The sequence below is a fragment of the Sinocyclocheilus rhinocerous genome, unplaced genomic scaffold, assembly GCF_001515625.1.
Source record: "Sinocyclocheilus rhinocerous isolate Xijiao unplaced genomic scaffold, SAMN03320098_v1.1 scaffold3323, whole genome shotgun sequence".
Taxonomy (NCBI): domain Eukaryota; kingdom Metazoa; phylum Chordata; class Actinopteri; order Cypriniformes; family Cyprinidae; genus Sinocyclocheilus; species Sinocyclocheilus rhinocerous.
Genome location: NW_015662926.1, coordinates 197,792 through 220,533, shown reverse-complemented (window position 1 = coordinate 220,533; position 22,742 = coordinate 197,792). Strand labels below are relative to the sequence as shown.

The 22,742-nt window shown below is 37.6% G+C and overlaps 1 protein-coding gene across 3 annotated transcripts in view; it reads right to left on the bottom strand.

Moving 5' to 3' along the window:
• Window positions 1-22,742, bottom strand: part of LOC107728389 (PERQ amino acid-rich with GYF domain-containing protein 2-like) — a 37,693-nt gene that overhangs the window by 413 nt on the left and 14,538 nt on the right. The window contains exons 4-28 of one of the 3 annotated variants that reach the window (XM_016538535.1): window positions 20,797-20,892; window positions 20,362-20,470; window positions 19,996-20,104; window positions 18,351-18,391; window positions 15,022-15,054; window positions 13,907-14,083; window positions 13,594-13,820; window positions 13,330-13,483; window positions 12,574-12,825; window positions 12,256-12,452; window positions 11,914-12,064; window positions 10,699-10,865; window positions 10,498-10,592; window positions 9,797-9,895; window positions 9,484-9,623; window positions 5,194-5,291; window positions 4,697-4,837; window positions 4,245-4,403; window positions 3,585-3,881; window positions 3,071-3,199; window positions 2,657-2,905; window positions 1,933-2,123; window positions 1,653-1,801; window positions 1,085-1,266; window positions 870-1,005 (exon numbers count right to left, since the gene is read on the bottom strand). In XM_016538535.1, coding sequence (XP_016394021.1) covers window positions 870-1,005; window positions 1,085-1,266; window positions 1,653-1,801; window positions 1,933-2,123; window positions 2,657-2,905; window positions 3,071-3,199; window positions 3,585-3,881; window positions 4,245-4,403; window positions 4,697-4,837; window positions 5,194-5,291; window positions 9,484-9,623; window positions 9,797-9,895; window positions 10,498-10,592; window positions 10,699-10,865; window positions 11,914-12,064; window positions 12,256-12,452; window positions 12,574-12,825; window positions 13,330-13,483; window positions 13,594-13,820; window positions 13,907-14,083; window positions 15,022-15,054; window positions 18,351-18,391; window positions 19,996-20,104; window positions 20,362-20,470; window positions 20,797-20,892 — 3,778 coding nt within the window. The remainder of the gene's footprint in view (window positions 1-869; window positions 1,006-1,084; window positions 1,267-1,652; window positions 1,802-1,932; window positions 2,124-2,656; window positions 2,906-3,070; window positions 3,200-3,584; window positions 3,882-4,244; window positions 4,404-4,696; window positions 4,838-5,193; window positions 5,292-9,483; window positions 9,624-9,796; window positions 9,896-10,497; window positions 10,593-10,698; window positions 10,866-11,913; window positions 12,065-12,255; window positions 12,453-12,573; window positions 12,826-13,329; window positions 13,484-13,593; window positions 13,821-13,906; window positions 14,084-15,021; window positions 15,055-18,350; window positions 18,392-19,995; window positions 20,105-20,361; window positions 20,471-20,796; window positions 20,893-22,742) is intronic. The other 2 variants (XM_016538536.1, XM_016538537.1) reach the window with 2 other exon arrangements.

Below are 22,742 nucleotides of genomic sequence, written 5' to 3'. Positions count from 1 at the left end.
TATATATATATATATATATACACACACACACACACATTACATTTGTAAAATTTTTACATTGGCCTCAGGCTTTAGGACAATTTTTTTCACATTGTAATAAATTAAAAACTATAGTGGATATTATATATATCAGTGGACATTATATATTTTTGTAATGAGAATTTTAATAATTAATTATTGGTCCCAATAAAAACAAAACAAACAAAAAACTATTTTTAAACAATATATATCTCAATATATATTTGACATTGATAATAATGACTGGCAATTATGAAAACTAGGGTTTTTTTTCTCACATTGTAATGCATCCGGACAACTTAGTATAGTGTGTTTTATTTCTGTTATTCTCATTAGATTCTTTAATGTAAAACACCAATAAAAAATATGGTAAACATGTGAAAAAAAAAAAAAAACCTTGCATCAATAACAGTGTTATTTTAATACCATTGAGATTCTGTTATAGTATTAGTAGTATTTTATTTCAATTAAAGTTTCTTTCAAGTAACAATTTTTTTTCTATGGTTTTTGCTTTAGTTTTAATTATAGCAACCCTGAGCGATAATTAAACTTTTATATGAAGTTTGTTAAAAATAAGAATTTTAATGAGAATTTTAGGGATTTACCAGTCAAAAATAAAGGTCAATCCAAATCTTACTTGTCTGTGTTTTGTATTAAACTCTACTTGCAGTATTTTAGTCAAATCAAACGGTTTTGACAGTAAACATGATTACATTATCTGTGGCTCAATAATTTTCTGTAAGGTTCCCGGGACTTCACTTCATAGGAATTTGAAACACTGAGTAATTTCTCTACAAATCATATCAAGTTTTAAAATGACAAAATTTAAGAATTACTTTCCCAACACTCACCTAGAAGGCTCGGGTCGGCTCGTACCATCTTCTGTTTTTTCTTCTTCTTGCCTGAGGTGACAGTCTCAAACCGCTGCTGCTGCTGTTGTTGGTGCAGGACTGACTGTGACACTTGGCTCAATCCCCACACAGAGTCCTGAAACACAAACACAGGGAGTTCAGTGAAAATGAATACACACGCACATGCATACTAGTGCACAGGCACACAAACGCACCTGCTGTTTTTGCTGCTGTCCCTGCTGAGGTTTTTGCTGGTTAGCGTTCTGTTTGGCACGGCGCTCCAGGAACTGCTTGGCAAAGTCCTTGGCCTGTGGAGTGTCACCCAGGTAGGCTCTCACATAGTCGTGTACCTCGTACGGCGAGTCCACTTCCTTCAGGAATGATGCAAAGGTGGGGACTGTGTGAAGAGGGAAAGACTGATGACTTTCAGAAACCTTTACATAACACTTTTTTCAAGAGGCTTTGTATGATATATAATATTTGTGGGTGCAATTTATTTCTTCATTACCATGTTACCGCCAAATTTCTGAACACTAAACCTATGTTGTTTTTTTCATAGTAATATTCAAAAGACTACAACTAGATGATTTCTGAAACAAGACCCTTTTAACGTTAGAAGCCACAGTCTATTGACATCACATTAAAATAATCAAGATAAAAAAGCAATGAAACATCAGAGAGGGAAGTGGTTTGTGGGAAGAAGTTTGTGCGTTGTATGAAACACAGATGCCAATAAGCATGATAGTTGAGGGTGAGAAACGTGTGTGTGTGTCAGAAACTCACCATCGAGGTTATTGGCTGTGTTGAGAGTGTGTAGAGTCTGTTCACACCACTGCATAAAGCCGTCCTGGTTCTTATTGGCTCCCTGGAACAGTTTCAGTAGCTTCTCTTCCTCTTCCACCTTTTTACTGGCTTTACCACTGCTGCTATTACTGCACATGACAGATTATTTTACAAAATACAGCATGGAAACGGCACAAAAAGGTTTTTTTGTTTTTTTTTTGCAAGAGGTTTTATTGCACTGTTTAGAGCAATACAGACACTAATATGTGTAATGGTTCACCTGAGGTTAGCGTTGTCCTTGTTTTTCTGATTGTGGCTCTTTCGTGTGGCCTGAGGTGGGGTGGCCTCCTTTACTGCTTCATCCCAGAAGCCAATATTAGAGTTCTGAGCATCACCCCAGACACTGCTGCTGTCCATCATCCAGTTATAGCCGACATTATTAACAGAACCCCACACTGATGAATTGGGGGCCTAGACAGAGACAGAGAGGTCATGCAATCTATTGTACTACGACTAATGCACTCAGATCAGATATTTTCAAGGTTTTAAAATCAAACATAAGATTAAGAACATTATAAGATCTGCACAAATTATTAGACTGCGGCACACGTTCAGCTGCAAAACAGGGTAAGTGCAAGTTTAATACATGCATATGCATTAAAATTGCACTAAAATATCAGCACATACAAATTAGAGGTCAGTCCATATTGGATTTTGCTGAAACTACGATAATGTGTTTAAAGAAAGGCAATAAAATTATTATTGTGCCAATACTTGTAAAATCTTTATACTGAATTTAATGATTTCAGTCTTTCCTTCCGATGACAGGGTGGCCCAGAAATTTAACACCTAGACTTTTGTTATGCCATTTAAGATATTTAAAACTTAGGACCTTAAAATGACATTAAGAATTTCTAAGGACCTGTGGGAACACTGAATGTACTTCTGACACCCACTTCTGAGGGTACTATAACTATAGGCTGCTCAAAGGATGTGTAACTCACCACTCGGTTCTGTGTGCTTTTTTGCTGGGTAACGGTTGAGTTTTGCTGCTGGTGCTGCTGCTGTGGTTGTTGCTGCGGTTGTTGCTGCTGCTGCTCCTTCCGTTGTTTCATCTGCTGCGCTTCCTCTCTCTGGATTTCCAGCAGAGACTTGGTGGCCGCTGGCTGCTTGGTCACGTTGCCCCAGCCTGAGAGCTTCGCCTGAGGTTGCTGCTGCTGGGCCCTCTGGAACTCCTGCAGCTGTCGTCTTTGCTGCAGGGACGAAGAACAAAAAAACGCACCAAGGACGAGATTTGTCATCTGCTAAGTGTTCTCATATCTCTATTAAATAGTTTTTGGCTCCTGCTTGGTCACATGGGATCCTGTTGTAATTTACAAGAGAAAGTGAATGCTGGGGAAGAAGAATCCCTGGCATACCTCTTCCAGTGTCTGTCGTTCTCTCTCCTCCTCCAGTTTCTGGATTTCAGCAAGCGACAGGGCATTTTGAGACTGTGAGAGGGTGCTTGCTGTGGTCGACTGCTGACCCCACTTAGAGGATGAAGGGAGCTGGGAACATACACATGAAAAACCAAAATACAATAACTGGGTCATTCAACAAACAAAAAGATGTTTTCAGGTAATGCACCAACAAAGTCACCATCATAAATCCCATTTTTTGTAAAATTAGCAGGCTTGTGATCAACTAAGCACAAAAAAGAAGGAAAGTCGGTTCTCTCTATTCATAACTATACAGTATAATAGTAATAATAATAACTATTATATTTATGAGAATTATAGAAAATTAATCAATAATTATATTAAAATCAATCATTACATTTGCTATAATACTATTGCACTGTAAAAAAAAAAAAACAATTTAATAAACGCTGTAAATTAAACAATTTAATAACAATAGTAATAGTTATTTCTAATTATCTGCAGGATGTGCCACCTTCATCTGCGCGAGCTGCTGTTGTTGCTGCTGCTGCTGCAGTCGACGGAGTGCCTCCTGCTGTTGCTGCCGCTGCCTCTGTAACTCCTGCTGTCTCTGCGCCTCCTGCTCGTTCCTCTTCTGCTCCTCCTGCTGTTGCTGCCGCTGCCTCTGTAACTCCTGCTGTCTCTGCGCCTCCTGCTCGTTCCTCTTCTGCTCCTCCTGCTGTTGCCTCTCCAGTGCAGCTGCCGCAGCCTCCTCTTCCTCAAGCCGCCTCTGAGCTTCCAGTTCTTCCTGTTTCCTCCGCTCCTCTTCCTGCTGGAAAATATTAAACAAAAAAAAGATCAATAAGAGCACTAAACCATAACAAATGCTATTCCATAGGCAATGCATTAGTGATTTTACATTGGTTTAGGGGTGTTCTTATTTCTGAAACAAAGCTCTTATTAAACATCCTCAATTGCTTGTAAAACCACTAAGACTGACATAGTAACAATAGTAGGCACAAACGAAATTACTCATTGACATGTCTTGTAAATATTTTCATATCCAATTTAAACTTTTTGCCTAAATAATCTTTGGTAATTGCCCAACAATTGTTATTTTACAAAGGTTTTGAATGTGGCTCAAACTGTTTTAAATCCATTTTATAGCAAATGTTAATGCGCAGGTCAGTCTTACATGCTTGCGGAGGAATTCTTCCCTTTGTCTCCTCTCTTCCTCTTCTCTTCTCTTTTCCTCCAGCCGACGGAGTGCCTCCTCTTGAGCTAACCTTTCCTCCTCCTCTTTCTTCCACTGCTGCGCCTCCTCCTGGTCCCGCTGCCTCTGGAGAGCCTCCTCCTAAAGAGACACAAATACTACATTAATGCCACTGAGCATCAAAGAACCACCCACTTAGAATTCTGACTAGTAATGTGACTAGTTCAGCTGTGTGAATATCACATGAATGTGCCAATTACCTCTCTATGCAAGTACATTAAGAACAGTTTCCGCAACAAAAAGTGCAGCGAGTGCTTGTACGACAAACTTATGCCAAAACTATCATTCCTCTATATGGTACCAATTTTTTTTCTAACGTAAAGCATTGTATGTGAGCCTCAAAGTGCATTGCACATTTACTCTTCTCTCCTCACCTGTTTGCGCCGTGCCAGCTCTTCTTCCTCCAAACGTTTCCGCTCCTCCTCTTGTCTAGCATGCAGTGCCTCTTCCAGCCGCTTCCTCTCCTCCTCTTTCCTTTTGGCCCGAAGCGCTACCTCTCGTTTCTCCATCTCAAGCTTTAGAGCAGAAGAGAAATTCCATTTAAAAAGAAGGAAAAAAAACACATTTACAAAACGAGATTTGCATCTGTGTTAATTAATACTATTACGATTTTTGTAAATATTTTGAATAATATTTTGAATTTGAGTTTTCATTTGAATGCAAGTTACATTTTTAGTAATTTTGTGTTTTCGTCATTTTTATGAGTTTTTTTATAGTTCTTACTAATTTTTGTTTTAGTTATTTTAGTACATCAAGTTAAACTAAATGAAAATAAATGTTGCCTTGGCACAAGTTTATAAATCTTATTTCAGTTAAATGTTTATGTCAAGTAAAGCCATAAAATGGCACTTGTATATCAAATCTTTCTTACCTTCAAAGCTTTGGCTTTCTCCATCTGCATCTGTTCAATGGAAGACGCTTGAGGCATGGAGTCTAGTGGCAGATCCCATACGCTACTTCCTTCCCAAGCTAAATAGACACAAATCAAGGTTATACTTTGATTTTACAATTTAACCATTTGATAAATATGCCTTTAATCGGATAGTTCACCCAAAAATGAAAATAAACCCCATGATTTACTCACCCTCAAGCCATCCTAGTTGTATATGACTTTCTTCTTTCAGACGAATACAATCGGAGTTACATTTCAAAAATGTCCTGGCTCTTCCCAGCTTTATAATGGCAGTGAATGGGTGATGCTGAATAGTCCAATAGAAGTCCAATAACCTGTGCCAATCCATCATGAAAAAGTGCCCCACATGGCTCCGGGGGGGTTAATAAAGGCCTTCTGAAGCGAATCTAGGTGTTTTTGTAAGAAAAATATCCATATTTAAAACTTTATAAACCGTAATCTCTAGCTTCCGCTAACTGGTACGCGAGTACACAAGAGAGTGGCGTTCCAGCCGGATTAAGTAGGCATAGTGTAAGATCCGGTGAGAACATGCTAGTCTAGCGAGAACCAAGTTTTGTTTATAGGAGCATTGGAAAAACAGTCTCCTCTTGGCTTATATCGAAATCCTCTGACATTTTTCTTTACAAATCCTCATTTTGTACTTCCTAACTCGTGACTGGTGTTTTGTTTTGCTCTCTCCTGTTCAATTCCGCATTCGTCACTTCTCAGTGGAACTTGCTACAATGCTACGCCTAGTCGCCTACATCCTACGTCATCCGCTGGAATGCCATTCTACCATGAATGCACGTAGCGCACAAAGCTAGAGATTACGGTTTGTAAGTTCTAAATATGGATATTTTTCTTACAAAAACACAGATTCGCTTCAGAAGGCCTTTATTAACCCCCCTCCCCACGGAGGCGTGTGGAGCACTTTATCAGGAAGGATTGGTGCAGTTTATTGGACTTCTATTGGATTATTGAACATCACCCATTCACTGCCATTAGAAAGCTTGGAAGAGCCAGGACATTTTTAAATATAATTCCGATTGTATTTGTTTGAAAGAAGAAAGTCATATACACCTAGGATGGCTTGAGGGTGAGTAAATTATGGGGTAATTTTCATTTTTGGGTGAACTATCCCTTTAAAGGCAGTGTATTAAAAACATAAACATGAATTGTAGGCACCTGGCACAAATTCTGATCCTCAAGAACATTTTTAGATGCCACTTCATTAGGGCTGCACGATGTAGTAAATTTATTTAAATATCACAAATCTTGATATGCATATTACAACCGTTTGCAATAACTTAATGACTTTAATACTTCAAAAGGTTACAAAAAGATGCATCTCCGATGACATATGCAGATGATCATCAAGCAGGCATGATGTTATCATAGAAAACTAGTCTGAGAAAATGAGTCAACCCAAAGCATCCACAGCTGCTGTCGACGATTTAGTGCCAAAAGAACATTATAAATGTTATCATAATGCATAATTTAACAAGTTGCACCAGATTTTTCTTCAATATCGTGCTGTCTCAAATACCTCATGGAATGAAAATGCACGATAGAACACAATATACTGAATCTTGACATGTATCGCATCTAACTCCGTAATCTAAGCAACAGATTCTGATATTTATCAGTAATGTGACAACTGCAGTTAATGTGGTTAAGAGTCTGCCAAGAACATAATTATAATAGTAAATATAAAAAAACAACGTCAAAAACACTATCCACTAGGGCTGAATGATATATTGAAATTATCGAAATATCGCAAATGTAAATATCGCGATATGCATATCGCAGCGGCATGCAATATCTGAATAATTTTAATAATAGGCTACTTCAATCAAAACATTGCAAAAGGTCAAAGTTTTAGGTCGACGCACATAGCAGAGAATTGCTTGACGTTAAAAAGTTTTATTAAGTGCAATAAGTTGCAGAAAACAACTCTGCCGTCTCGTCTTGCTGTCTGACACACACCTGAAGCGCGCGCACAAGTCGCATCTCGGACAGCGTCTCCTCAGTTTTCTGTGCTCACTGCCGCCACACACATGCAAAGCGCACGTAAGCACACACAGAGATACGTTTCCAACCCCGCGAACAGCGAGTTGATTCGTCTTTCACATCTCCTTGTCTTTAAACAGACACATACACACAGAAATGTCAAAATACCCGTCTCGACAATCATTCTCGTAAACGCAGTCAGTTATGGTTTAAATTACTGTAAACAGCTGAGAAAGAAATCGGATGTGTATTATTATACTGGATCCGTGCAGTCGGTCTTAAAGGGACAGCAGCCTATAAATACCTGCTGCACTAATGTTAATCAAACAACAAAACACAGCTTTAACAAAGATTAATCTAAATTTAATTCATACAGTGAACACTATGCAGTGTTATTTAACACTTAATTACTACATTTCTGTACCTGAATACTACTGTTTATTTTATCTATGCTTGTAATTTGTGTATTTATTCTTTTTTTTACTGACTGTTCACTTGCCTTTAATCATGTTTGAACTTTCTTAAGACTATAGTTTTTGCTTTAGTATGTGAAGAAGTACTTAAAGTGTACTTTAAGTAATAAACGTAAAGCAAAGTTACACCGATATAAAATACGATTTTTTTTTCAAATTGATGTTAAAATTGAATTTTCTGATTTGTGACAATTTTCAGAAGTTGTAGTGATGCTTTCTTTTCCAAGAAAAAATGTAAATTATATAACCAATATATGTTATTGGTTATATAATTTTAATTTTTAAAAAATTTAAAGTATAATTTTAATTGATTTTACACTCTTATGTCAATATCGTATCGCATATCAAATATCGCATTACTGAACAAGGTATCGCATATCGCATTTTTCTTCAATATCGCACAGGCCTACTATCCACTTTTCCAGTTAAAAGCAAAAACAGCTCTGACAAATGCCACGTTTCTGTTCTGCTTATGTGGCATCCATTCAGCTGAGTCAAATCACTTGTAACAGGGTTATACCACGAGACAAACATGAGTCATATCCAAATCTAAACAAGTGGTGTGTTACTGTAAGTGAGACTAGAAAACAAGCGCACCAGACATACAATACAAGCACTGCAGGAAGACCAAAGCACTTTTTTCCATTTAAACCAAAAAACCATTTAAATCAACTCTGACTCAACTGCTGATGGTCTAGTTCAGGATTTCTAGGCAACATAACCTTTTCCACAGTATGAAGTAGGGATACTCATATTAACCGTTAACTGAAAGTAAAAAAAACTGACTGATTAATACTATCCTTTTTTAAGTATTTTTAAGTTAAATAAATAATAAGTATTTTTCACAAATAAATAAATATTTAATAAAAATATAATTAAAAAGGAAGTAAGCACTGTAACCAACAGGGCACTCAGTATTTATTCTGGGAAGTTTGTGTGCATTGGGAATCATATTTTTTCAAATAAAGCCAAGGTAACACTCATTTTACATACACCACACAGTGAAAATGGCATGAATATGGCAGTGGGCAAATGCATAAAGCGCAGCATAATTTAAAATCATGAGTTTAAAGCTTGTCGATCGCGCATCTCCAGTGAAGCTGAACTCTCCACCTGTCCGCATTTAATTCACACGGACCGACCGTCACGCAGAGAACACGCGATCATGCAGGATACAAATGCACACTTCACAAGATCTCACAACTGGATTCGACTAAGTTTGCAAGGTCTGTGAAATTAAATGTTCATTAGTCATTCAAAGATTTGTTTAAATTATATAAATGCGTATTTGCTGAATGCTGACGGCAAACAATAAAGTATTATAATGTTTGCCTTTCTATTACTAATAATATAAAAGCAATCGTTATAATACTTTTTGTATACATTTTAATTGCTTTGTTTAACCGTTCTATCTGAGTATTAGACAGACTTCTATCCGTATTAGACAGAACTGTTAACAACAGCGAACAAGAGGGAGAATGTGAGCACTGTGCTAAGGCGCTGCCGTTCTCAGCACCGTCAAAATAAAAGTCTGTCGCACCGTCAAAATAAAACGCATCGGCCATATTTAATTTTTTTAATTTAATATTTAAATATAAATATTTTTTCCCATACCATGCAAGTCAATGGTTACCGTCAACTGTTTGGTTACCAATCAGTTTTTTTGAAATATCTGGTTTGGAACAACTTGAGGGTGTGTAAATGACAATTTTAAATTTTGGGTGAACTATCCTTTATTCTACAGTAGGAAAAAAATAAATTTCCAGTTCTAAATGTTCAGACGTACTGCTGGGAGTAGAGGGCTGCATGTTTGGAGAACAGGATGCCTCAGTGGAGGGGTTCTGCATTTCCCAAACAGATCCCGAGTCTGGAACTGACATGGAGCGTGTGACAGGAGGTAAGAGGCTCTGTTGCAGCTCTGGCGTTCTGCAGGGGCACACAAATTAAACCATAAGATTGTGTAACAGAAGCTCAACCGCAATACCAGTGCAATGTAACACACCACCCACGCTTTGCTGCATTAATATAATACATTCCTCTGTTTGCTCTGATGAGTGATTGTGACAGGAAAACTGAAAACAAAAGTAATTTAATCGCACCTGATCTTAAGTGCCTGATGGAGGAGGAGATTGAGCTGCTGCTGTTGTGGAGGAGGTGCAGAGCTTAAAACTTTCTGCTGAGCCAGAGCATACTGTTGCCTACAGGAAAATAAAAGGTGTCTTAGCAACTTTCATTTTGTTCAGAGTTAAATAAACTTATGTAATAAAAAATTCACGCATTTGCACTTTTTATAAAATTAGAACATATTCAGCAAGGATGCATTAAATTGATCAAAAGTGACAATGAAGACTTGTATAACGTTACAAAAGATTTCCATTTCATATAAATGCTGTTCTCTTAAAAATTCTATTAATCAAAAATCATGAAAATTAATAAGGGTTTCCACAACAATATTAAGCAGGACAACTGTTTTTAACATTGATAATAAGAATAGTTTTTTTCAGCACCAAATGAAAGAAAGGCTTCTTCTAAAATTCCTATAACTGTACTGTATATTTAAAGGTGAAGTGTGAATTTCTGTGTTATTAGAAATTATCACACTAAATGTAATCTCAATCTACTTAGGCAGCCGAACTGGGCTGAAAATAACATTGGTTCAACAAATGGTGCAAGTTCAGGGTAGAACGATGGAAGATGGAAGAGTGAAATGGAGTTTTTGAACACATTATTTTTTTGCTGTTCTTTCTGGCGATTCTGTTAGCACTGCAAAAATTAAACACTTCACTGTCTGTCATCATACCTGAGTAAGTACTGATATTGCAGCTGCTGTAGCTGATACATATTTAGAACATTAATCTCCTGTTGTCTCTTCATCCTCTCTTGATCTTCATCTCCCTACATAAAAAACAAAACACAAACAAACCAAAACTTTTAGGATGCTGAAAAACTGGGGAAGAAGTCCTGGATCTGGCATTTCACAGAGATACATGAGTCTTATTACCAGTATGGGAGGTAGTGTGGGGCCGGGTGTAAAGGGCACTCGCCCCCACAACTTCATCATCTCTCCCAGGGGCTGGAACATCTCATCACAGCCTCGCTTCACCTGCAAGGTCATGGTGAAATAGCCTGCCTGAAACCACTCAGACATCTCCTGGTTATTAAATGGTCCTGTGAAAAGACAGACAGACTGGGGTCACTGAATGTGGCTATTTAGAGCAGCACAGTAACATTCTGAGTTCTTTGAGGGTTAGAGGCTTCATCGCAGGCAAGAGGCAAAAGCTATATGCTCTTTGCAAAGCTTTTGTAAGATGCATGTCTTAAAATACAAGCCAAAGATTTAGTCTGGCATTCAGTAATTTTGTACATGGGAACTTTGACAAAGTAATCAATTTGCCGAAAATTCAAATGTTTAAAACATTTACGTTTTTTTTTTATTTACAATGTTGCATCATGAATAAAAATAAGCTCCATTTTTAAGCTTATGCTTTTATACAAATTTAATGGAAATTATGCTTTGATAAAAACATTTAAAATGGAAAAAACTATCTAGTAAATGCTCACTTCAAACCATAAGCTTTTTCAAAAAAAAAAAAAGTTGTATCCCTTGTTACATGTACTTCCTGTCTTATTAATGTTAGTTAAAAAAAAAAAGTACACTACAAATCTAAAATGTTGGGGTCAGTAATTTTTTTTTTTAAAGAAATTAATACTTTTAGCAAGAAATTAAAGACTTCAATGTTACAAAAGATTTCTATTTCAAATAAATGCCGTTCTTTTGAACTTTCTATTCATCAAAGAAAATGTATCCAGTTTCAACTAAAATTGTTAAGCAGCACAACTGTTTTCAACTGTGTTAAGAAATGTTTCTTGAGCACCAAATCAGCATATTAGAATGATTTCTGAAGGATTATGAAGACTGGAGTAATGGCTACTGAAAATTTTGCTTTGTCATCACAGGATTAAATTACATTTTAAAATATATTTAATAAGGAAATAGTTATTTTAAATTGTAATGATATTTCACAATATTTCTGTTTAAAAATATTTTTGATCAACTAAATACAGCCTTGGTGAGTATGAGCGACTTCTTTCCAAAACATTAAAAAAAAATCCTTACCGCCCCTAACTTTTCATTGGTAGTGTACTTAATCTGGCCAATGTTTTTGCAGCTTTTAAAATGCAGGGCTAAAATTACTTTGGATACTGAATTTTCTACCTTGGATTTCTCCCTGCGGATCTTTGTAAAACCATTTGAATGCAGCCTCATGGGTAATGGTAAGAGCTGTGGGTTTGCGACCAATCTTAGTTGCCAAACGCTCATCGTCCACACCGCCATCTTGCAGGTATGCCACCATTTTCTCGGCTTCCTGTTCCATTAAGTAGAAAGAGGATGTGAACTTCTATTGTTGAAACATTCAATCTTCACTGCAGTATTATAACGCAGCTGACAGACTTTAAAATTATTCTGTTGTGCATTTAAAAAATTTTAACTTCTAATTTGGGCACCAGGTTAATATTCAGATGCAAGCACTGCTATACAGTAAACAGCCATTCAAACCTGCTCAAAGTGCTTGAGTCCCTCATCCTCATCCATGTCAGAGGGTAGGGCAGAGGGCCGGCTGATAGAGCCCACAATGCCCATGGAGTGGGGGAGAACAGGAGCCACAGCCACTGGCATCTCCAAAGGCTTTACCTGCTGGGTTTGAGTGGGTACCGACTGAATGGGGAGCACTGAAGGTGTCGGGACCGGAAGATCTGGAAGCAGAAGCAGGTTTAACTAGGGATTCCTCAACTGAATGCTACAGAACTTTATTTCCCAAAATATCCTCATAACAAAGAATTTGCATAAGTAAATATTTATTTATGCGATCATTACCTGGGATTGTGTTTGTGACATGTGGTATGGAAATAGCCTCCACAATGCTGTTTGGTAGGGTTGTGTGTAATGGTGCTTTACTGAGTTCAGGCCTGAGTTCTGTTACTGTCGTTCTCTCCAATGGTCTCTCACTTTCTACAGCTGGTTCTGAGTGCACAGATGGAAGTGGAGCTGGGGTCACAGCCTTGGGAAGAGTTACCACTGCTGGAAACGGTTCAGCAACTGGCGATGGCTCTTCCGATTTACTACCTTCTGTAAACCAGAAAATAACATTTGATTAAAATGATGACAATTATAGTCAATTGTTAAAGTAATGTTGAAATGTTACCTGAAAATGTACAAGATTGAAGACTTAAAAATGGGAAAAAACATTACAGTACCATTCAAAAGTTTAGGGTCTGTAAGATTTTTAAAAAGTAAAAGAAATTAATACTTTTAATCCACAAGAATGGAATAAATTAATCAAAAGTGATTGTAAAGTCTTAAAAAAAAATTTAATAGCACCTTTCGACTGTGATAATAGGAAATGTTTCTTGAGCAGCAAATCAGCATATTAGAATGATTTCTTAAGGGTCATGTGACACCGAAGACTGGAGTAATGATACTGAAAATTCAGATTTTCACACCAAAGGAATATATTACATTTAAAAATATGTTAAAGTAGAAAACAGTTGTTTTAACTTGTAATAATATTACTGTTTTTACTCTGTTTTTGCATAAGAGACTACTTCTACCCCAATGAGACTGCCTTCTCACCTTCATTTCGGTCACTCTCACGTCTACTACTTTCTGTGTCAGTATCTTTGGTTTGTTCTGATTCACTGTCATCCTTTTCTGTGCATTCTTCATTCTCCTCCAGTGGCTGGAAGTCCAGCTCCGCCTCTTCCAGGATCGGCTCCTTAGGAGCTTTCTAAATGAGCAATGAGAAAAATTCACTCATCAAAAACACATTAATCTAGAAACACATCCTTATTTACTACTCAGTAATATTGAATAAAAGATCAAAGTTCAAGAACTCACTTCCAACACCCTCACCTTGAGTGAGAGGAAGGCCCCAGAGGAGTCAAATGTCCCTGTCTCCTCCTCTGCATCTTCCAGACACCATTCTGGCAAACTGTCTCTCTCCTCTTCTAAGCTCCCGCTGCCAGACTGAGGCCTACGGTAACCACCATCTTCACCCCTCGAGTCGAAAGGGAAGCGCCGACGTTGATCCGGGTGTTCCCGCCACCCTGCTGATCGTGGGCCATCTGCAAATGAGGAATTAGTTTGGATCACAACATTTTCAAATTAGGTATACAAAATTCCTGAGGAACAAAAAGGGCGTACAACACACCTGGACTCGGAGGACACCATCGTTCATTATCCCGACGAGAACCCGCAATCCTCCAGCCCCCATCGTCATCCTCTCCATTCTGCTCATCTCGAGACATGCGCCAGTTGTCACTCTCTGAGCGAATGAACTCGTTCTTTCGAGCGTTCCCTGCACCAGCATCCTCATAGTTTGGCCGTACTTTTAGGAAGAAAAAAGTCAAGATCAAGATCAAGTAGTACATGTTGAGTGTTTGACGAATTTATGACTGACTCAAAGCTCAGGAAGAATGCCATGTATCTATAAAACACTACTGTTGAAATGTTTTTTAATGTTTTAGAAAGAAAATTCTTATGCTCACTAAATCTGCATTTATTTGATCAAAAATACAGTAAAAATAGAAATATTCTGAAATTTTACTGAAATTATTCTAATATTTTAAAATGTAATTTATTCCTGTGATGGCAAAGCTGAGTTTTCAGCAGCCATTACTCCTCCTCCAGTGTCACATGATCCCTCAAAATAATTCTAATACGCTTATTCGTTGCTCAAGAAACATTTTGCATCATTATCAAAGTTGAAAACAGTTGAGCTGTTTAATATATTCGTGGAAACATTGATACATTTTTTTGATGAATAGAAAGTACAAAGAACAGCATTTATTTAAAACAGAAATATTTTGTAACAAATAGGGATGTAACGATTCACTCAACTCACTTGTAAGTTGCTTTGGATAAAAGCGTTTGCTAAATAACAAAATTTTAATTTAATGTAAATGTAAATAACAAAACTAAATTGAAATTTTAAAACAAGCCCCAAATCAAATAAGTAACACAAATAAAAAAATCTCTTCATATAAACAAAATAAGGCTTTGTCTGTGCTCTTTCCATTTAAAATTAGAGGCAACCACTGCATTTTAATCATGATCCAAACAAAGATGCTGCATACATGCAACATGAACATTTTTGTTCATGTTCAACATCCCTAGTAACAAAGCCTTTACTTGACAGTTTTGATCAATTTAATGCATAATTGCTGAATAAAAGTATTAATTTCTTTAACTTCCTAACTTTCAGACCCCAAGCTTTTAAACGGTAATGTACATTTTATAGGTCTGTTAGCAAAGAGAAGCACTTACTGTGATTGAGTGGAAAATTGGCTGGGGCTCCATCTATGGACAAAGAGATTCAGTTGGTTCAGTGCCGACATAAAATGTGATGCATTACATCATGTGTCACACTTTGTTGGGAGTCATCTGACACTTTTTAATCCCACAACCCATAAATGCAAATTATGCATGTAAAAAGTGCTTAAGGGTGCTCTGATCGGGATTTTTTGGGCCGATCTTCAATCACAGGAAGCCGTATCTGCCGATACCGATCGCCAGGGGCAGACTGGCCATCTGGACGTTCTGGAGAAGTCCAGAAAGGCCGTCCGTTCGATGGCCGTCGGCCTGGCTGGTTCATCATCAAAGAAAAAGTGTCAAATTAAGTGACGTTGATGGCCGACAAAAGGGGGCGCTAATGCAATCTATTTTTGCTTATAATAAACCGAAACTGACGCGAAGGAGAGAGGGATAGTGATGGCAAGCAAAAAACGTGAAGATAAAGGTGTTTGGGAGAAGCTAAAGAAAAAAAAAAGCGAACAGTTACATCAGGTTACCTTTGCCCGCCTCTTTCGCTAGTCCGAGCGACCACTGCTATTTATCACTCTGCATTGTCTGACATGAATATTCCATTCATTCATAAAGAGACAGCAGCGATTCTACAATGGGTTACACTTGAGAGATATTGAGTTAGAAAACAGAGTAAATGAAGTAGCCTATAAGGTGATTGGTTCTGATTAACATGACACATACACACACACACAGAGAGAGAGAGAGAGAGAGAGAGAAATGAATACTCAAATTGAAGAATTCTGTAGTTTCAGGTTTCTAGATTTTATGTCTATTATAATGTCATATGCATTTTTGCTTTCTGCTCTTTTTATGTATATTTAGTATTTAAGTTCATATAAGAATATATTTATTTCAATCCCCTGCTGAAAATAACCCAACAACAATAGAAACCATCAATAGAATTTGTAATGGTTTTACTGGTTATAATGTAAATTGTATTTTTTTTTATGGAAATTGTAATGGACCCTATTGGTCTCTACTGGTAATTGGTTGCCTATTATTGTTGTTAAATATTATTATTGTTAAAACCACTAAATCCTAATGGAACATGTCCCAAACACACTACAGGAAGCCATTATTTAATGGTTTTAATTTTTAAAAGTTGATGGTTTGTAATGTTTGTAATGGCATTTGTAGTGGAAACCATTAGAATTTCTGTGATGGTTTCTATTGTTTTTTTCAGCAGGGTCACCATGGGTTTTGTGATGTTATTTGCCATAAATGCAATACATTGATTGCTGTAATATTGTAAGATAGTAGCGGCTGTTTGTAGTTGTGGTGGGCCTATTTGGGAGAAAATCCAGGGCCGTTTTTTACTCCCAGTCCATCCCTGACGATCTTTTTGAAGCCTTCTTTTTATCATGTAGAATTATTTATAGTGATGCTCCAGTCAGGATTTTTACAGACATTCATTTTTGAAAATGGGGGGAATTCCCTTCTTAGGTGAAGGTGATTTTTTTTACATTCTTCAAAAATATATAATTTCACCTAAATGTTTGATCATGCAGTGCATTTTTGTTTTTATAATGGGGCAATTGTTGCACAATAGCTTACACACAGCACAAGCCTGATTTTGTGAGCTGTACGTAAAGCAGCCACACGCCAGGTTCAACAACAAATGTTGTTACTGAAAATGCTTTTTGAGCATTGTGATTCTTTTTTTTACACAGTACAGTAATACAATCTTGCATAGATGTGTTTAAACGCAATAAATATAAGCAAGAGTATGAGTGAACCTGGCGTTATGTGTGTGCGCTTTGAGTGTGCATGAGCTCACCGTCTCTAGGAGAATGCGCGAGTGCTAATTGGTTTAAACACTGGCAAGAATTAAAAAGAAATGCAAATTATAAACTTTAGAGACGACGCAACACTGCCTCGATTGTGCAAGTGACATTTCCTGTGTCAACTGTGTAGTGTGCAGCTCGCTTATAGTGCAGACGCGATGTGGTGATTTGAAGCCATTTGTGCATTTTAAGAGGGAAAGAGAGAGAGCACGCGGAGATTCACTCACGCTGTTTGTGAAATTACATCTCACAGAAAGTTTTCAAATTTCAAGTTATTTAATGAAGAAATATTAATTGTACCTCACCTTCAGGATTATAATTATTTTACCCGTGCAGGACAGAGATTGAAACCGTGCCGCTGCATGTCATGGCAAACTTCTCACGGTAGGGGCGTCGTCAGCTTGAGATCGGTTTATGAGTTCGGCCTTTATAGAGACCGCCGATCAAACTTCCCAAAGCGATTATTGGCCGATAGCGATCAGTAGTATGGGTGGGCGATGTGACCAAAATCTTATTTCACGGTATGAGAAAAAATAATTCACGATAACGATATATACCCCGATATAGCTATTTTTATTTTATTTCTGTTATTAAAGTTAAGAAAAAGAAGCAAATTACAAGCACGACAGAACAAATAAATATGAAATACATTTATTTAGCTACAGTAGGCTAGGTTTATTTGTAGTAAGAAATATTACAGAAATTGAATAAAGTATATAAATAAAACACTGCATAGTCTTCAGTGTATAAATCAAACATTAACATTAATGACAGACAGCAGCAGGTAAATAAGGCTGCTGTCCCTTTAAGACCAATCCAATATACTGAAACCACACGACAGGCATTATGACATAATTGTGTGCGTATTTGACCATTCAAGCACAATAACACAGGAAAGAGATCTGTTTTCACGATCGCATGCTGTCTAAAAGGGGCTTCGGCCGTGTGTCAGTCAGCGCGAGCAGCGGATTGAGCTTTTTTTCACTGCTTATTGCACTTAATAACTTTATTAAACATCATGCACGTCCCAAATTCGCGATCGCATGCTGTCTGAGAGAGGCGCTTTCTGGGTGTGTGCTTCGTGTGTGTCAGTCAATGCAAACACCGCATTGAGTTCTTTTTCACTGCTTATTGCACTTAACTCGATCAAGTGCGTCACTCTTTATTTTCTCATTCATGCATGTTTCCTTATCATTCAAAGGTGTATATAACCTTTAAGCAGTATGCTACACAGATATATTTACATGCCGCGGAATACACAATATAGCAAAATCTATAACGATAGACACTTTATTTCACGGTAACGATATATACCATCATACCACCCAGCCCTAATTGGTAGCCGATCAATCGGAGCACCCCTAAAACTTCTCATCATTTCTTTCAAGCAATCTCTTAATCACAGGGAGCTGTATATGGACCATTCCAAATACATGGTGACATGACAAAAACAGAGAGGCATCTGATCCCCCTTTCACTTATGTCTTAAAAATCTTGCTTACTAACCTGGATCTTTTCGACCTGGCTTTTCAAACCTTCTGTCTCCCCTGGGCAGGACAGAGAAAAATGTGTTATGTTAGCCCCAACCAAATGTACAAACAACAGAAAAGTAATACACTTAATTTGTCGCTTCCCACTGTTTATTTTACATCAATATCTAGGCTATTATAAACATTTTCTCACAATATAATTAAAATAAAATCCAAGAACAAACTAGTGTGATGTCATCTCAAACAAAATCAAAGGTTTGCTTGGAGTTCATTTTGAGATGTCGAAACCGCCTGTCGAAGCAAATGTCTCTGCCTTCTTTTGACATGGAAATCTTCTCCAGTTAATTTTTATTCTGTTCAGTCTGTTGAGGTCATATATGAGTTAAACATGAACACTGGAGAGCTGCTTTATAGCAGAAATTGAAATAATTTGAATCGAAAATGACACGGGTACTTTTTTCACGTTTAATACTGTAAAGCTGCTTTAAAGCAATTTATTGCATAAAGTGCCATATAAATAAATGTGACATGACTTGACTGGAGTGCTGAATTGCAGAGCTCATGCAAACATATCCACATCTCTATGATCGGATGCTTTCTTTACTGCTGTTTTCTCATCGCTGTCTTTTTTGTAGTGAGTTTATTTTGTTACTGAGAGGACAGGCTGCATCAAGACATTCGCTGACAGTATACCACTGCAAAGGTATTTAAAATTATTTACCCATAAGCATAGAACTAAAAAATAACTTGGCCATGAGTATACCGGGACATGTAAGCCTTTTCACACTGAACGCAAAAATGTAGCGTGAATGTTTGGCGCAATGACAATTTTGAATTGAAACAACAGATCCCAACGGGGCTATTCACACCAGGCGCGATCATTCGCGGTGCGAAAAAACAAGGATTTTTTTTCTGTCCTGCGTGTCGATTTTTCCTGTCGCGCTTAGATTTGAGCTTAGATTACATGCCCGGAGCAGCTGCTGTTGCACAAAAGGGCAAGAATGGTGGTGCTGTTCCGAAATCCAGTGCAAACAAACACCGAAGAAGAGTGTTTTTTATGCAGCTCATGGTTTTTTATAAACAATTAAGGATGTTTATGACAAATGATAAGCAGGTGTAGCGTTCAATCCATTATGAAATATACAAAGAGTGCATGACTGCCTATTATATAATTGAAATCCACTTTAGGTCACAATCGGAAGTTATTACAAGCACTCGATGATAGTTTAAAGTGGATTTTAAGCAAAAACATTAATAATCATATACATTTTCAAGTGTAGCTTGATGCTAATTGTACCTTTAATTATATTTTAAGATGTATTCTTGTAAGCATTATAGATAGTTTGTTTCTCTGGTGTAGAACCAAACTTTATTTTTAATTTAATGTTGTTGAGCAGCAGACGATGTTAAATCCATATACGAAATACATATTTGAGGAAAAATGCATTGTTGCTCAGCACCACCTAGCATGCAGGTGTCAATTAGCAGAAGTCGATTAATCATTTCACGCTCTGTGTGAAAGCACCTTTCGTCAACGATTCGTCTCGCGCTCAGTGTCAAATGGCCTTTAGTCTGCATGTTACCTACCAACATACCGCATGCCGTAGATTCGCAATTGCTTACAGACAGTTTGTGCTGCAGGTGCAATTCATTTTGAATACCTCTCCTCCCAACTCTGGGAGCGATGCATCTCTCTCCCTCCACGGCCAAAACCTCCCTCCACATCATCAAAACTTCTTTGGTAAAACCCTCCATCTCCTCTGCCCCTCCCTGTCATGCAAACAAAAAAAGGGCTCATGAGCACATGCACTAGTCTAACCTTTGCTCACCTTAATTCTGCATGACAAATTTGGTGTGTACAGAGACGACAACTACATAGGAAGGAAATGTTACACAAGGTGACAAAAGTCTGCACTCTGCTCTGGTTTAACAGAAAGTGCAGTATTTCCGCTGTTAGAAATGTATTAAGCTACTGCACTTCTTTTGGGCAGGAAAAAAGGAAAGTCTGTGGTTGCAACGCAGCGAACCTCGCCCTCGTGAAGAACTTCGCCCTCTGGGTGCCCCTGCCACCGTCCCTCCACCCCTTCCTGTCAGACGGAGTACTGCTGCACTGTTTATAGACATGGAGAAATTTCTCTGTGGAGACAGACACACATGCAGAGCAATGTAAGGGTCAATACATACATAGGTGCAAACTCAGCAATGGGTTGCGTGAGAGCAAGACTGCAAGTGGGCGTACATTCCTTTTCCGTTTCGACCACAGCATGTGCCAAAATGAGAAATTTACATCATATACAAAAAAAACTAAACAAATACCACTACTTGAATACGTAAGCACAGCTTTTCATTGAAGTTTAACCCAACTTCAGTTTCATAGAGAAGAGAGAGCTACTAGAGAAAGCACCTCTTTGACATTTCTAATTCATGTGCAAGTCTTCAGAGTAAACAGGTCAAATTCTCACCTGTTCCTCCTCTGTAAATGGGACTAATGCCAATGGTGGCAGGGGCTCCTCTTGTAAAATAGGTAGAAATTCCTTATCATGAAGATCTACCGGAATCTAAAGGGGGAAAAAAAGTTTGAAAACATTTCAAACTGAATATGCAGTGTTTCCCACGGGATTTTGTGAGAGGTGAACCTTGTTCTTTCTAGGAAAATTTTGAACATTTTAAAGGGGTCATATGATGTTGCTAAAAAGAACATTATTTTGTGTATTTGGTGTAATGAAATGTTTATGCGGTTCAAGGTTCAAAAAACACATTATTTTCCACATATTGTATGGTATTTTCCACTCCACACGGCGGGCTAGAGTGAGCGGAGGCCGGTGGCCTAGAGTGAGCGGAGACCGGTGGCCTAGAGTGCAAGTTGCAATCCACAGCGCGAAGTTGATGTATTTCCTCAGCGACCAGCACGGATCAGCTCTAGGCATAATTATGTATTATAATGACTTATACTGTCTTTTTACACGTTGCGTTGCATTGCGCCGTTAAACAGTCCTCCATAAAATGTGCCGGTGATCCACAGCACTAAGTTGATGTATTCCCTCAGCGACCAGCACAGATCAGCTCCAGGCATGACGAAGCGGATATCGTCCTCTTTTGGAAGGCCAAACAAAGTAGTTTCGCTTTCACAACGAAACACACTGAGCCTTCACGACATGGCAGCGGCGGCAACAATACTACAGCGAGAATAGAAGTTACGCCTTCTTTCTTTGCGTGAACATTTGAGCGGCGTTATAGAACGAGCCATTTTAGGTTGACTCTTAATTTTATAAAGAATATCTCTTTGGATTTGAGACTTTAGTCTTTGCAACTTTACAGATCTTCTTTATGCACCAAGAGCTTGTAACACTCCAAAGAGAAAGGAAAAATTGAAATCACATCATATGACCCCTTTAAAGTTAAATTCATCTATCTGGTGCACTTTAAGAATTAAAAATTAAGATCTCCAACACAAGTTCAGTGTGCAAACTGAACAAAGAAAAAAGTCAGTGAATTGAGGAATTTGGAAGCCAAACAAATTAGAATATAATACTACTACTAATAATTGTATATTATTATTATTTCTATGACAGTAATAGTCATATTGTAAAATAATTGCACTGTAAAATAAATGAAAATTAATATTTCACAGGTATGTTATTTTACTTTACACTACAGTAAAGAAATTACAATACTTTTGCCCTACTTCTACACTTGCAAGCAGGGCCTAACTTCTTGCCTAACAATGGCCAGTGACATTAGAAAATTTTCCGGCCATAAATATATTTGTCCCGGTCATGAAACTGCAAAAATGGGCAGTTGCTAAAACTACAACAACTAAACATATTTAATAAACAAAAAAAAATCTGTAACCATTTGAAATTAGAGGCAACCACTGCATTTTAATCATGATACAAAGAAAGATGCTATACACATGTACCATGAGCAGTTTTTGATTTAAATTTGATTGCATAATTTTAACATTTGAAGCAAAAACAGAATTGTCTGATTTTAGCTTTGTGAAAATATGCTACATAAAACACAGGGGTGTGCGATATCACGATTTTTGATCGTGGACGATTAAAATATCTCCACGATCTGCCTTTAAAGAAATATCGTAGTATCGCGCTACAGTGCACATTCTTTCAATTGCAGTTCTGGTGCCTCTGTCTCAATATAGTGTACAACGCCATTATATTCACATCAAATGTTAACTCAGTGGTAGAGTTACACTCACGGGACACTGCACTTATTCGCAATCACAAATAGGGATGGGCATTTTTGTCTGAACAAGCTTATGATTAGGGATTATACACAACAATGTTCTACAACAACATTACGTTATATCTCAAGATTTTCTTTTAGTTGAAAATGTGTGTAAACTAGGGCTGCACGATATTGGAAAAAACTCACATTGCGATATTTTATT